Source organism: Spea bombifrons, chromosome 1, assembly GCF_027358695.1.
Source record: "Spea bombifrons isolate aSpeBom1 chromosome 1, aSpeBom1.2.pri, whole genome shotgun sequence".
NCBI classification, from domain to species: Eukaryota; Metazoa; Chordata; class Amphibia; order Anura; family Pelobatidae; genus Spea; species Spea bombifrons.
In genome coordinates this window covers 111,296,718-111,310,370 of record NC_071087.1, presented here as the reverse complement: position 1 = coordinate 111,310,370, position 13,653 = coordinate 111,296,718, and the positions used below count along the sequence as shown (strand labels likewise).

Here is a 13,653-nt window from a genome sequence, read left to right as displayed (position 1 = left end):
TTATTTTTAGTTACATTTTCTTTTAAAATATATTGCAAAAAAAAAGCTTTGTTTTAGACGACTGAAGCACCGATGCAGTTCTGGAAGTGAAACGGTCAACTTCTACAGCTGTCTGTCATAAAGCTTGTGTCTGTGACATTTTAAAGGCCCAGCGCTTATGTGGTGCTATTTAATAATAATATCTAAATATATTAATTCTGTGGGAAGGGGGAGAAGGCATTTGAGGCAGTGACAGGATTGCACCGGCACAGCACTAGACTAGAACCAAAAACCTTTCCTCTACAGCAGGACCTTCAACACACTGCACAGCAGGACATTGTAGGACCTGCAGAAGAGCAAAAGTTACAGTGCGGGAGACAATCAACAAAAGAACAATAAAATATACAGTCAGTAAACTTTGTGGTAAACAGCACCACAACTTTTTGCTGAAAGTGACGATCTCCGGTGGTGTATAAATTGAAATGTTTTGAGGTACTGCCAGACAGTGTTGTGCTGTGCCAGGGTAAACCTGAGGGAAGGAGGATTTTTTAAAAAAAAACAAAAACATTTTTTAATTAAAATTCTTTGTTGCGTAGACGCATTTCGTGCCGCCTCAGGTGGTTGTATAAGGACTGGACGTAGGTGAAGACGCACTTGGAATCCGGCCTCTTTCCCATGATCATCATGTCCTCAACCTCCACCAAGGGGACACAATCCACCAGCATCCTGTTTAACACAAAAATAATAAAAAGGTCAGACTGCTATTAGAAAAAATACATGGGTAATAAAGGCAAGTTAATAGCCAAAAAAGAATGGGGGGAAATAAAAATTGAACAGTTTTAAAATATTGATTAGAAAGAACAAGGATTGAATATAGCTAAACAAAGTGATGCTGCTTGACACAAGGACAAACTAAAATTTTAAAGAATTTATTCAAAATGACCGGGCAACAGGCCTGAACATACTTAATGTTAGGTCTAAGGCTTTAGGCTGCCTGTATTTTGCTCAGCCAGGACAGACTAAAATGTTTCGTTCAACATGAAGACGGGCAAATAGATATTTATAATAAAGATTGGATTTTAGACATTAAACATGTTTGCCCTAAAAGGCTTCAGCATAGACCTTCTATATTTTTAGTATGAGTTTAATGGCACCTTGTTTCTCTCCTAGAACTGGAGAATTAAAACTGCAGTAATAGCCAAAATCATAATATATTTATATAAATGAAACAGCAGGCATCGATCCATGACAATGGCATGTCAGCTAGTTGAAGAGATTGTTAATCTTGGAAGGACAAAGGCAAAAAGGTGCTATGGCGCAATTCACACAGAAGTACTCTGCAGCATTTTTTTCAGATGACAAGGCATGGAGATGCTCTCTCGTTATGATGGCCCTCTGGCCAGCACGATTTTGGGCACCTGATACAGAAAGCCTACCCCTGGGATTAGCCTAACCTTCACCAGTATACATATACAGGCATAATGACTCACAATTTCCATCAATTGGTTTATATATCTTAAGAAAATTTCCCCCACTGTCCACGCCATATAAGTACATGACAGTCCTCGAGATATAACACACTGCCTGCGGAACACGCAAGCCATTTTTAAACAGATTTTTTTTTCTTTCGGAAGCCAAAACGTTTAACTATTGCATTACTGTAGACATAAGCGACTACAAAAATAACGGGTGCTTAAAATATCGAAACTGTCGTGAAAATGTGAAAACAATGCCAAATAGAAAGTTGACATTGCTGGCTCTATTGTATACATGCAAACTGTTTATTTCATTCGGTAAGCAGGGTTTTATTTAGCATACAGAACTGTATGAGTTTTTCTTTATGCATTATAAAAGGGACACTCCTGGTTAGTTTCTCCTGCAGAAGGGGTGAGATAGTGCTCAGTAACGCATAGACAGTGTTTAAAGTGACCCGTCAGATTAAACTATTCACTATGCAGAGACGAGAGATACTCACAGTTGCTTCTCCTTTCATGCATGGTTAAAAGTCACAGAGATTAAATGTTTAATGAAGAAACCCCAAAGTCTTGACAGAATTATAGAACTAAATACAAAACCATCTGAAGAACTTGAAAAATTCTATATAATTTTTTAAGAAGCCATTTAAAGTCATGCAAAAGTTTGCAATTTTCAGGAAAGGTTAAGTGCAACAACCACCATAAGGCAAACAATGTTATGCAAGACCACGGATGTCTTTGCTATGCCAGAGACATTTCAGCTCGACCTCCTTACTATTGAGTAGGCCTGCCCTCCCGGGAGCAGATACATCGTGTTCTCACCATAAAAGTTTAAGCTGGTTAAAGTCCTAGGACTTTTTGGTTTTTACCATCCCCTTCTGCACCAGGCAGCGGTAGAACTCCTGGATGTAGGTGTAAACACACTTCCAGTCTGGCTCTCGCATGCGGACCATATCCTCTGCGTCAAGTAACTGTGGACAGTCTGCGTGCTTCCTAGGTGTGGACGGATGAGAAGAAGAGGAGGTGGAAGGACAGTGGGGGAGCCAGTGAACACAGCCCGGTGGGGAAAAGATGGGGGGGGAGAAAGAAAAATACAAGTGAGACATTCATCAGTGGCTTTAACATTCTGGTGGCATAACCATGAATAAATCATGCTGTGCGTGTTTCAGGAGTGGATGTGGAGAACACAGAAATCCACCGTGGTAACAAACAGACCTTTAACATGGGGGGATGCGGTTGGTGGAAAATGAGGTGGGGTGAGAAAAGGTGGTGTGTGAAGAAACAATCCATGTGAGGTACAAAGCAAAAGAGTAAAGGGAAGACTGATGTTGTGTTTAAGAGCTGCAGCATAAGATCTGTATGTAATTGGTGGCAGATATGACCACCATCGCTAAACTAAGACCTCTCAATGCAGAGCAGCTTTTTATGCACCTAGCGGGGTAAACATCATTGCTCCTCAATGACAAAGTCAGCTTAGTTCTCCTCCATCCCAGACAAACAACTTTTATTGACAATAACAATTGGGAATGAATTAAAATGAAATAAATAGGAACTTTGAGACTCGGTGTGCTCATGTCATTATTTCATGTACAGATTTTAACGTAATGACTTTATGTAAGCATTATGCTAATCAAAGAAATAGCAAAATCAGTTAAATTGGTTAATCAGAAAGCCCTCTGACTGCCAGCTACTACATTGCACAGAGGGATAAATGTATACATGTGGTATGTCACTCACATTCATCTGAACATGCTCAAACATCCAGTAAATAAAATATCAGCTAACATTGGATTTTCCTTCTCTTCTGGCCTTTTACAGCAGTTTAAGCTAAGTAGGTGCTTAATTGGATAGTCTCAGGGAGAACATGCGTGTGATTTTTTAGATGCATGATGGAATCATATATGGCATGCATATACACCAGTGGTCCCAAAACATTGAGAGATATGGGTTTTGGGTGTATTGAGCAGGAGCTCTGCATTTGATTCTATAATTTGGACTCATTAGTCCAACTCAAAACTCAATAGTTTTTCAAATGATGTTTTAGGAGCACTGGTACAATTGAAAGTGACCATTTTATTCTTAGCCCCTTAAGGACAATGGGCGGTCCCTAAACCCATTGAAAACAATGCATTTTGAGCCCGTACATGTACGGGCTTTGTCATTAAGGAGTTAAAAACATAAGTTCAACCAGATCAATTTTCAAGAATAAAACAGTTTCATTACTGTTAGTACCTATTTGGAAATGTGGAAATATGGTACTTATTGGTTATGTATTTATAAGCAATATATGATTGCATTGATGTTTCCTGACAATTCTGATAAACTGAGAAAGGAGTTATACATCTGTGCGCTGTTTAAGTGTATTAAAAATAGTTGCAGAGCAGTGACAAAGAATGAATCACAGGCAAAGAGCAAAGCCGAGTTGCATGCATAAGTGACAAATGCCAATCAAACTGCATAGGTCATGTGGGAAACATGCTACGAATGTTTGACCACAGGAGGTGGTTCAGGAAGCAAACCAGTTACGACCCAGGGAACTAACATTTCTTCCCCCAAAAAGTGTCCGTTCCAATCCAATTTTAAGAGCAATCACTTTGAGGGGGAAAAGCTTGAGAAAACAAAGGAAAGCAAAGTATTTACGTTGTCTGCATGAACAGAATATGATAGATTTTGATCAGTAAACCAGAGATGACAGCATGGAAAAGAAATCTGCAGAAAGCACAGCAAGTTGGAAAATCCAACAATATAAACAGTCTTTTTAAGTGACATCATTCTTAACGTCGTTAATATAAATGTTCTATGTCACAAACTGGCAACTGTACAGCCCAGCAACGTGTTCTGCTGTTTTAGTGGTTGAGACACACATCCTTGCTTGGCAAGTCATATTACTAATCAATGCACTGGCACAAATGCTAAACTATAGGTCAACTATTTAACTTACATTTAGTCTAAATATAACTATACACACACACACACATATATATACATACATATAGGCATACTTATACATCCTCACAACTGTTAAAAATTCCTGCCAAAAACATGTAGTAATACATACTCTGCAGCAGAGAAGGCCAGGTCAAAATTCTGCCTCCGATTCTGCGGGATGAGCTGGCTGTAGTCAAATGCATCTGGGAAGAAATTATGCACCAAGGCACAGAATGCCATTCCATCACTCCAGCTTGATGAAAAATTCTGAATATTCACATGCTAAAGTGTAAAAAAAAAAAAAAAAAAAAAGGGAATAAAAAAGAAATAAATCACAAGTGTATGTCTATAAGACGTCATAGCCTAAGCACCCTTGAAGCTGCTGTGATGGACATTCAAATAAACCCACCTCATAACCACGTGTCTTAGCTTTGCACCAGTCTAACAACATTTGCTTGATGCTGTTAGCATTGGGAACACCAAAAGCTGATGAACGTGGTGTGGCTACCTTGGCAAAGGCTGGACTGGAGGAGCTGTTGGAAGAGAGAGAAAGCGTCATCATGTGGATAGATAGTTAGAAAGACCACAAACAGAAAGGTCATATCTACTAAAATCTGAAGATGCCTGCACTGATCTACTATTACTTAAGGAATCACTTTCTTCTGAAGATGGATGCCCCAAAAAATCTGATGTAGACATGCAAAGCATGTTTCCTCATTTCTCCAATAACATTTTTGAACACAAATATAGCAAAACACATTTCCCTTAAATTCCTAAAAAAGGATGGTCTACATGACTTGCTACATTAAAATCAGAGAACAAATATTTTGTATATAATCAAGTACACTGTAAAAAATTAAAATGTATGCAGCACAAACACAAGAGACAGCAAAATGACATCCTGCGACGTGAAGGTACAAAAAAAAATGAACAAAAAAAAGATCATGTAAGATGCATCATCAACGATGATGGTGTTTTTAATCTGTGCGATTTTATATTCAGTCTAAACAAACCAACTCATGTCCATGGCAAATAGACACAAAAACCATGCTCCGGACAACCTATATAACCTCTACCTGCCACTCTCTTTCTCTAGCTTCTCAATCATGGCTTTGCGAGACTGTGTAGCGGGTGTTTTAGGGAGGCTCTGGGCCTTCATGAGCTCTTTCTTCCTTTCTGCCTGCAGTCTCTCCATTGCAGTCACGCTATTGGCTCTGGACTGCCCATCGTCTTCTCTGTCGAAAATACTAAGAGGAATAATATTCAAGAATGCATGAGCAACAGGCTGCACTCGATTTTCTTTTAAAACCATTTAAAAATCATTTCATACCTCATGAAATATAGATTATAGTCTATGATTATGAATGAGTATCAACAGCCTTACCTGCCAACTTTCTTGGAAGTGGAGCTGAAGGAGGATTTTGTCTGAACTATGGTGCCACCATCTGTAAAGGTAATCATATTATCAAAATAAGACACTATTTTTCTAATCATTATGACTGAAAGGTGATGTTCCAAAAATTGACTAAAAACGTATTTCTAAGACTGCTGATTTTATTGCCTTTTAACCATTTTCCACATCAGAAATTTTTGCAAAGGCATTAAAAATGTCAGTCTGAGAAATGTTTTTAGTCAAATAAAATCTTGCCTCATTAATTGCAGAAAACCAGTTTGAAGTGTTTATGATGAAAAATTCTGAATATTCACATGCTAAAGTGTAAAAAAAAGAAAAGAAAAAAAATAAAAATAATAAAAAAAATAAAAAAAAGATTAGGTGACTTTTACTTACTCTCTGATCGTTTCATGTAACTGGCTTCCACTGTGGTTGTCCTGGAGGTTTTGCTTCCATCATCTACATAAAGCAAACACATACATTAAAAGGAAACTTCAACCTACAAGTCATCAGCTGGTTTGGCAACATGTCAATAGATTCCCTGAAAAAGTTAATGCAGCTATCAGAAGAACAATTGCACATTATCACAAGCTCCCTCTTTTAGGGCACATGAAGAGGTATCATTACAGATGTGTACAAAACATTGTGCTTTTCTATTTTTCCAGCAATTTATATTACATATGGAATTATTACACAATATTTACACAAATGAGTAATCTACTCACGATTTGATGGTGCTTGTGTAAAATGAATGATATGTGGTGCATATGAATACCAAGAAAATATAATGAACACTTAATCGAAGATGCACCCAAAAATATAATCCTGAACATCAGTTATGTGCTCAATGTCTCTGTTCACATATGCATTTATGCTTATGTATCACACACTTATGTGTATACACCTCAACTTTTACCCCTCCCCCCCCAGAGGTAGAGTGTCAATCAAACTGGCAGCACTACTGTCCATGTGCAGTATGCATTCTCCGAAAGGCAGGAGAAGTAGAGCTTGTTGGGACAATGGGAAAGAGTGGCAGGACAGTTGGGAGCAATGTATGTCCATCAAATTAACATGGAGCAAACTTTTGCAGGGAAGCACTCTCCAGTCTATATTTAAGTATACACAAGCTACACTAGCATGCACTAAATACTGCATTCACTTAAGTCATCTAAGAGGCAAACCAAGTATCACCAGAAAATGTTTGGGTAAGTCTAGCTTTAAAAATAAATTTGTCAGATAGAATATTAAGGGATGAGGGGACAACAAGCGTTCAAACTTTTACAGTTAACATGTGGCTGCCCTTACTTGACTGTACAAGTCTTTGCGTTTTGGTGATTTTGCTGACAGCAGAGCCATGGTTTGTAGTTTCGCTCTGGCGCATGCTGGTCTCTGTGTTCCTTGCTAGCCTGGACTCCCTCTCCTTGTTCTTTAGCTCTTGAAAGCGTTGTTCTCGTTCCTTCTCACGCTGGTCTACAAGAGGATATACAAAGATAATGTAAGTACAACCCACACCGTATATATGCCTGAAAATACACAGATCTAATATTCAAGAGCAGAGCACACTCAGAACAAACAATTTTGGGTTGAGAGATGCCCAGTCTAGAGACCAAGTTTTACTGAACAGGTCATTTGAGCTAGCCTAAATGCACTGATATTTACAACAGGTGTACCATGTACCTCTCTTTCTTTGCCGTAGTTCTCTCATGGCTGTCCTGATCATTCTTCTCTCCTCATAGTCTGTGGTATTATCCAGCTGTAGGAAACAGATTTTTTTCAGTCAGTGGAGTATTTACCAAGGCCTAAACTCAGGGCAATGCCGCCAGTCATCCTCTCCACGGCACTGTCCTTAACGCTGAGCACCAGGACATGAAATATCTAAGTACTCCACCTTCTATGGATGTGTAGCACTGGACAGAAGTGAACTATTGAGACTGTGCCAACTTGTCACACTCCTCCATAATTTTTATTGGCTGGTTGGGGAGGTCAGTGGCCTCACTTTCAAATGGCCCACTGAACGGAGGAGGTACAAGCAAGCTGCTGTCCAGGTGGACCTGTCTCCCTAGGACTGGTTTGTCAACCATTGCCAGTACACCACTGACGTCTGATCCATCAGAATATTTATGATCACTGCTCACCATCTTATCTAGGATCTCCTCCTCTTCTATAGAACTTAGTTCTTCTGCAGTCAACTTCTTCTTGATTTCTGTTTCTACTTTTTCAGTTGTGCTTGGAAGAAACACTTCCAACTGCTGAGAGGGTTGCTGAGGCAGATCTGTTTCTACCTATGGAGGGGGAAAAAATAAAAAAGCTGAATCTATGACAAGACCAAAGACTGCTTAAAGTCTAAACATTTATCTGCTGTCAAATTATATGCTTCAACTTTGGGTTGGGGTATAAGTAATGGGGATTAAGAAGGATAATGATATACGGTATGTAGCCTAAGTTTCAGTCCATGAAAGGTAAACGACTGAAGAAAGGACCTCTGAATTTGGTGTGATTGAAAATGGAATTCACATATATGATTCGCTCTTTTAGGGTAAGAATATTTAAAGAAGAAATCCTAGCCAGAGCTACTAAAAATCTAATCCCTAAGATTGTATTGTTTATTTCTTCAATGCATGTTGGAGTCTTCTTCGGATGGACTCCATACTAATTGACCATATATTCTTTGAATACTGGAGTTAGATGAGACTTCTTTTCAATTTTCTCCTCCACTGTCTGCCTGTATTAAAACCAGGAAATGGAAGCAGGAAGAATATTTCCTGTGCATGCTCAGGAGCACTTCCAACTAAAAAGTCACTGAAGCAGCAGCTGACCTAGGGTTTGCTAGTGAAACATTCATGAATAGTGAGCCTGAAAATATGGCTCTAAATATAATCTACAGTGATCAAAACACAAGTCAATACAAGAGTTGAGAGGGTAGCACATGACAAATTCTCATGGACTTGAAATTAAAAGCACCAATACATGGTGTGCTAGACAAACAAAATAGCTCATAGTTGAGTTCTAGCAGATGTCAATGCCTAGAAAGAATAAACGATAAACCAGTAATTTATTTATATAGTTCCATCATATTCAGCAGCACTGTACAATGGGTGGACATAAGTAGTTGATCACATAATTTGAACAGGGCCCTCCAAAATGTCACATTTATTTACGATTTATTTTCTATCCTCTAGATAAATCATGGTCAGCGAATCATAATCATAAAACTATATAATTATGGTTGAGAATGTTATTTTATGAAGCCAATAAGTAGACAATTCATAAAAGGGATATAATTAACTAATGCTTTAGTGAAGGATACTAATTAAAACAATTCATTGTACCAATGAAGTGTTTTTAATGAGCTGTACTGGAAAAATGCGCAGTTACTTTACTGCCAGTGGTGCCAGAAAGGGAATCCTTTGAGGCCTCTTCAAAGGCGAGTAACCAAAAATAAATTTAAAAAGAATTTTATAATCCAGGATAAAGATCAAGGAATTAAGGGTCAGCATTAAAACTTCAGGGGCTATTGCTACCTGGATCTTGGGATCTATTTAGGAATTGATTGTAGGTATTTGTTAACATTTGTATAAATTAAAATGAGAACCCTCCTATACATAAAATGCTTCATTCCATTGAGGTTACAGAACAGAGGATGCTTTACTACCCTACACAGCTGCCATAGAATGTGAAACTAGAGTAGGCAGAGGGCTCATGTCCCACAAATTCAACTAAGTCTCTAGCTGTTTGGCACAATGCCAGTTGCGAAAACAGAAGACAATGCATCTGTATATTTAATATCATAACTCTGGTAACTACACAACCAAAGCTAAATATAATAAAAACCTACTCCTGGAAGTTTGATAAATAAAGAAAAAACATTCATCATCAGCATTTCAAACACATTCACGCAAAAACACATATGCATTCGTTGGTACACACTTTAGACTTTCAATATCATATACAGAATGTAAATATGATTATGTTTTTGTTTTAGAAACTTACAAGACTATTATTTCTGGACAACTGTAGAGATGATGATCTTCGTGTGCTGGCAAACCTTGGAGGGTGAGGGACAGATGTGATTGCTTCTTGCGACCCAAGTAAGAGACTCAGATCCTCCACTCGCCGTGACAACCTTTCTTGTTCAATGTGGAGACGCAAGTTCTCCTCCTTCAAGTCATTGACAGCAGCAGTCAATGGTTCCACCAGCAAGGCCATCTCCCTCAGCTGCTGCGTCACCTGTTTCTGGTACAGCCGAAACTCATGCTGGGCCTCCTGTACTGGTTCTGTGTACTGGTTGTCAAGCTCCTGAATGCCTACACTAGGCATGGTTGCGTGTGCAAGGTTAGTGAACTTGTTCTGGGTGAGTATGTCCAAGTTCTGCACAGTCTGTGTAGGACACTGAGGAAGTGAGTGGTGGGGGTGTTGCTTAGAGCAGAGGTGCTCTAGCAAATCAAATCAGCTCACCCGCCCAAGGACATCGCTTGGGTCCCTTTTCCTGATCCCCTTTCTAATCCTGATACAGGGGATTGTTTACAGATGGGAGCTATAAATATACTCTGGTAACATCCTAGCACAGACACAAAGGGGAAGAGAGATGTGGACGCAGCAGGTGGCAGGAAGCAGCGTATTCCTGGAATTGAACCAGCAGACACTTATTTTTTTTTTAAAAAAAAGGTGCAAATTAACCTTTTTTGTCTGTTGACATGAGCAATGTTTTTCATAAGGCCAAGATGTCAAACATTGTTTTATGGGGATTGTTAATAATAAAAAAAAAAAAAAAAATTTAGAATGGGCATATTGATAATATATTATTATCAGGGGTTGAACTAAAGCAACTAGAAACTACTTCCAGGTGCCCAGGGTTTTGCAGGACACGGGGGTAAAAGCTGGCCATCCTTTAACTGCAGAACAGGGGGTAATATATGAAAATAAAAACATGATTGAGGGTGAAAATAATAGCGGCCTCCTAAATTTATCAGCTGCCCCCTAGATCTAAGCCAAATTTGTCAGCCCTTGATAGTCATATATTTATACAGTGGGAAGAAGACGTAAATGAACCCTTTGGATATACCTGCTTTCTTAATTGTTCATAAATAGGATTTATACCTTGGTTACAAATAGACAATCTGTTTAAGCTAATAAATCAATTTAATATTTCATGTCTTTATTGAATACACCCATTAAACATTCACAGTGCTGGTGGAAAAAGTAGGTGAACCCTTGGATTTAATAAGTGGTTGAACCACAGAACAAGCGCACACAGTAGAGCTGTACAATGTTCAAGAGGAATTTTGAACCATTCTTCATCACAGAACTGCTTAAGGTCATCCATATTCCTAGGATGTCTAATGTGAATGTCTCTCTAGAGGTCCTTCCACAGCATCTCTAATAGGTTACATTCTGGGCAACTACAAAAAGACAGATTTTTTTTTTTATCCATTCTGTAGTAGATTTACTTTGATATTTAGGGTAATCCCGACATTACCCTGTGTGTTACCTTGATCAGCTTGAGAAGTCATTATCCCCTTAATGACTGCAAGGTCTCAAAGCTTTTATGTCAAAGTAGCTCTAAAAACACACCTCCAATATTGTTTAATTGATTGGACTCCAGGTTGCCAACTCTTGACTACAATTAGCTTTTAAGTGATTAGCCTAGGGGTATATAGACTTTTTCCAACCCACATGTGAACTATGTATTCATTATGGACAAGATCAAATAATTTGTGTTTTTAATTAAAACAGATTGTGTTTGTTCAATGGTGTAACTTTAGCTGAAGATGTCAATTTAGCACTTTTTGCCACCGAACCAAGGAGCACTACTAGTATGAAGGGTTTTAAACAACAAAATGCCTAATTGATCCATAAAATTTAATGATAGCTCTAGTGATGGCCAAAACATCTCCTGTGTATTTAAACATACCTCAAAAACAATCCCATTCTACAATCCTGCAGAATCTTTTGGATGATGAATAAACATACAAAATAAACCTTTAAGGGTGAATTGATGAACAAAGCTGAAGTCCAAACTCTGTGTGAATGCTTGGATTGAAATCAGTGTTGAGGAATGACAAGATCACAGCAGCTGACTCACAAAATGTGCCAAAAGAAGAGTCTTGTAGAAAAATCATGGTAGTCCACAAGACCACTAAGTTCAGTCCAAGCAATGGATGGCATAATAATTGATATTCTAGAGCCTGCAGATATGAATGGGATAAAAATAGGAAGGCCATAACTACCTTGGGCCTAGAGAAGAAACTAATCCAGGTGCTGATAAAAAGGGCAATGACCGGCACCAAATTCTGCTTCCAGAATTGTCTCATCAATGCAGGGTGAGATCTCTTTCTCTAGATACCAAGAGCTATGACTTTGCATTGAATTACTTCAACATCTAAATGCTATTGTCAACAAACAACCAGGAGGAAAACTCATTGTGGTTGGTGGGGGCATACTCAAAAGAAGGCCACATAAAAAAATGGACTGGACAGAGGTGGTTCATAGTTCTCTGTTGGTCCTACTGTTAGCTAGCCAATTCATTTTTTTCCAGGGTAGGACACAAACTGGCTGGCTCATGCTCCGTAGGAAGAATTAAATGAAATGAATCCTGTGGTTACCCATGATACAGCATATCATGGGTAAGTAATGCTAGTAATAAAAAAAAATATATACACACACATATACATATACATATACATATATATATATATATATATATATATATATATATATATATACACACATATATATATACACACATATATATATATACACATATATATATATACACATATATATATATACACATATATATATATACACATATATATATATACACATATATATATATACACATATATATATATACACATATATATATATACACATATATATATATACACATATATATATATACACATATATATATATACACATATATATATATACACATATATATATATACACATATATATATATACACATATATATATATACACATATATATATATACACATATATATATATACACACACACACACACACACATATACATACATACATACCTCCAACCGTTCCTTCATATTCAAAAGAGCGAATTAACTCAATGTGTTTTAGCATATCTACGCAATTAATTTTTCTGAATGCCAGTTCTTACCTTACTTGAAGTGCTTGTATTGATGCCACTGTCCACACTGATGGTGCTTGCACCAGTTGAGCTGTATGTGCTGATGCCGCTGCTGGTGCTAACCCCGCTACCAATTCTGAAAGGTGAAGCTGTCAATCCCAAAGTAAGCTCTGTTAACACAGAAAGTGTAAATGTTATCTGTACAGTCCAAAAATCCAAGTATCCACGTACCTGCTTACTATTTTAAACACTCGACTACTGTCTGCTGGATTAGGTGCCTTGTATATTAACTATCAATACATACATCTGAAAAAGATCAGTCACCATTGTCAAACAAAGGTAATTTCTTTGAATGCACACTTTCCTCAATCATTATTAAGTAGGCTCACCATTTATGTGTAAAGCCCCATAATAAACATACGGGTTAGTGGCTAAGTGAAAAAGGAAGGTGTCATTACATAATACAGATACAACAATATAGACCACAGTAAGACCAATTCAGACCTGTGTTGCTAGATATTAATCTAGTTATCTAATTAGAGATATTACATGCAAATCATTTTATATGGGTACCAAAAATGTAAAAAAAATAAAAATAAAAACTACAGTTCCTTGCTCTCATATATACAGTATATGTACTGTGTACCAAGTATTAATTTTGGAAGTCCTACATCATGCTGGGAGGGCACATCCAACTATTGACTTTCCATACTATTGACACAGGGTATGTTAGGAAGCCTGGCCACAGACCTCTGAAAATCATCTAC

The 13,653-nt window shown here is 37.8% G+C and overlaps 1 protein-coding gene across 2 annotated transcripts in view; it reads right to left on the bottom strand.

Annotated features, from left to right (window-relative positions):
• SMTN (smoothelin) overlaps positions 1-13,653 on the bottom strand; it is a 51,888-nt gene continuing 38,235 nt past the window's right edge. Inside the window, exons 10-20 of one of the 2 annotated variants that reach the window (XM_053468544.1) lie at positions 12,917-13,056; positions 7,911-8,057; positions 7,453-7,528; positions 7,081-7,245; positions 6,172-6,234; positions 5,767-5,827; positions 5,459-5,629; positions 4,792-4,915; positions 4,513-4,664; positions 2,277-2,447; positions 541-705 (exon numbers count right to left, since the gene is read on the bottom strand). In XM_053468544.1, coding sequence (XP_053324519.1) covers positions 2,303-2,447; positions 4,513-4,664; positions 4,792-4,915; positions 5,459-5,629; positions 5,767-5,827; positions 6,172-6,234; positions 7,081-7,245; positions 7,453-7,528; positions 7,911-8,057; positions 12,917-13,056 — 1,244 coding nt within the window. In that variant the 3' untranslated portion in view covers positions 541-705; positions 2,277-2,302. Of the gene's footprint in view, positions 706-2,276; positions 2,448-4,512; positions 4,665-4,791; positions 4,916-5,458; positions 5,630-5,766; positions 5,828-6,171; positions 6,235-7,080; positions 7,246-7,452; positions 7,529-7,910; positions 8,058-12,916; positions 13,057-13,653 lie in introns of both variants that reach the window. The other variant, XM_053468543.1, reaches the window with a different exon arrangement.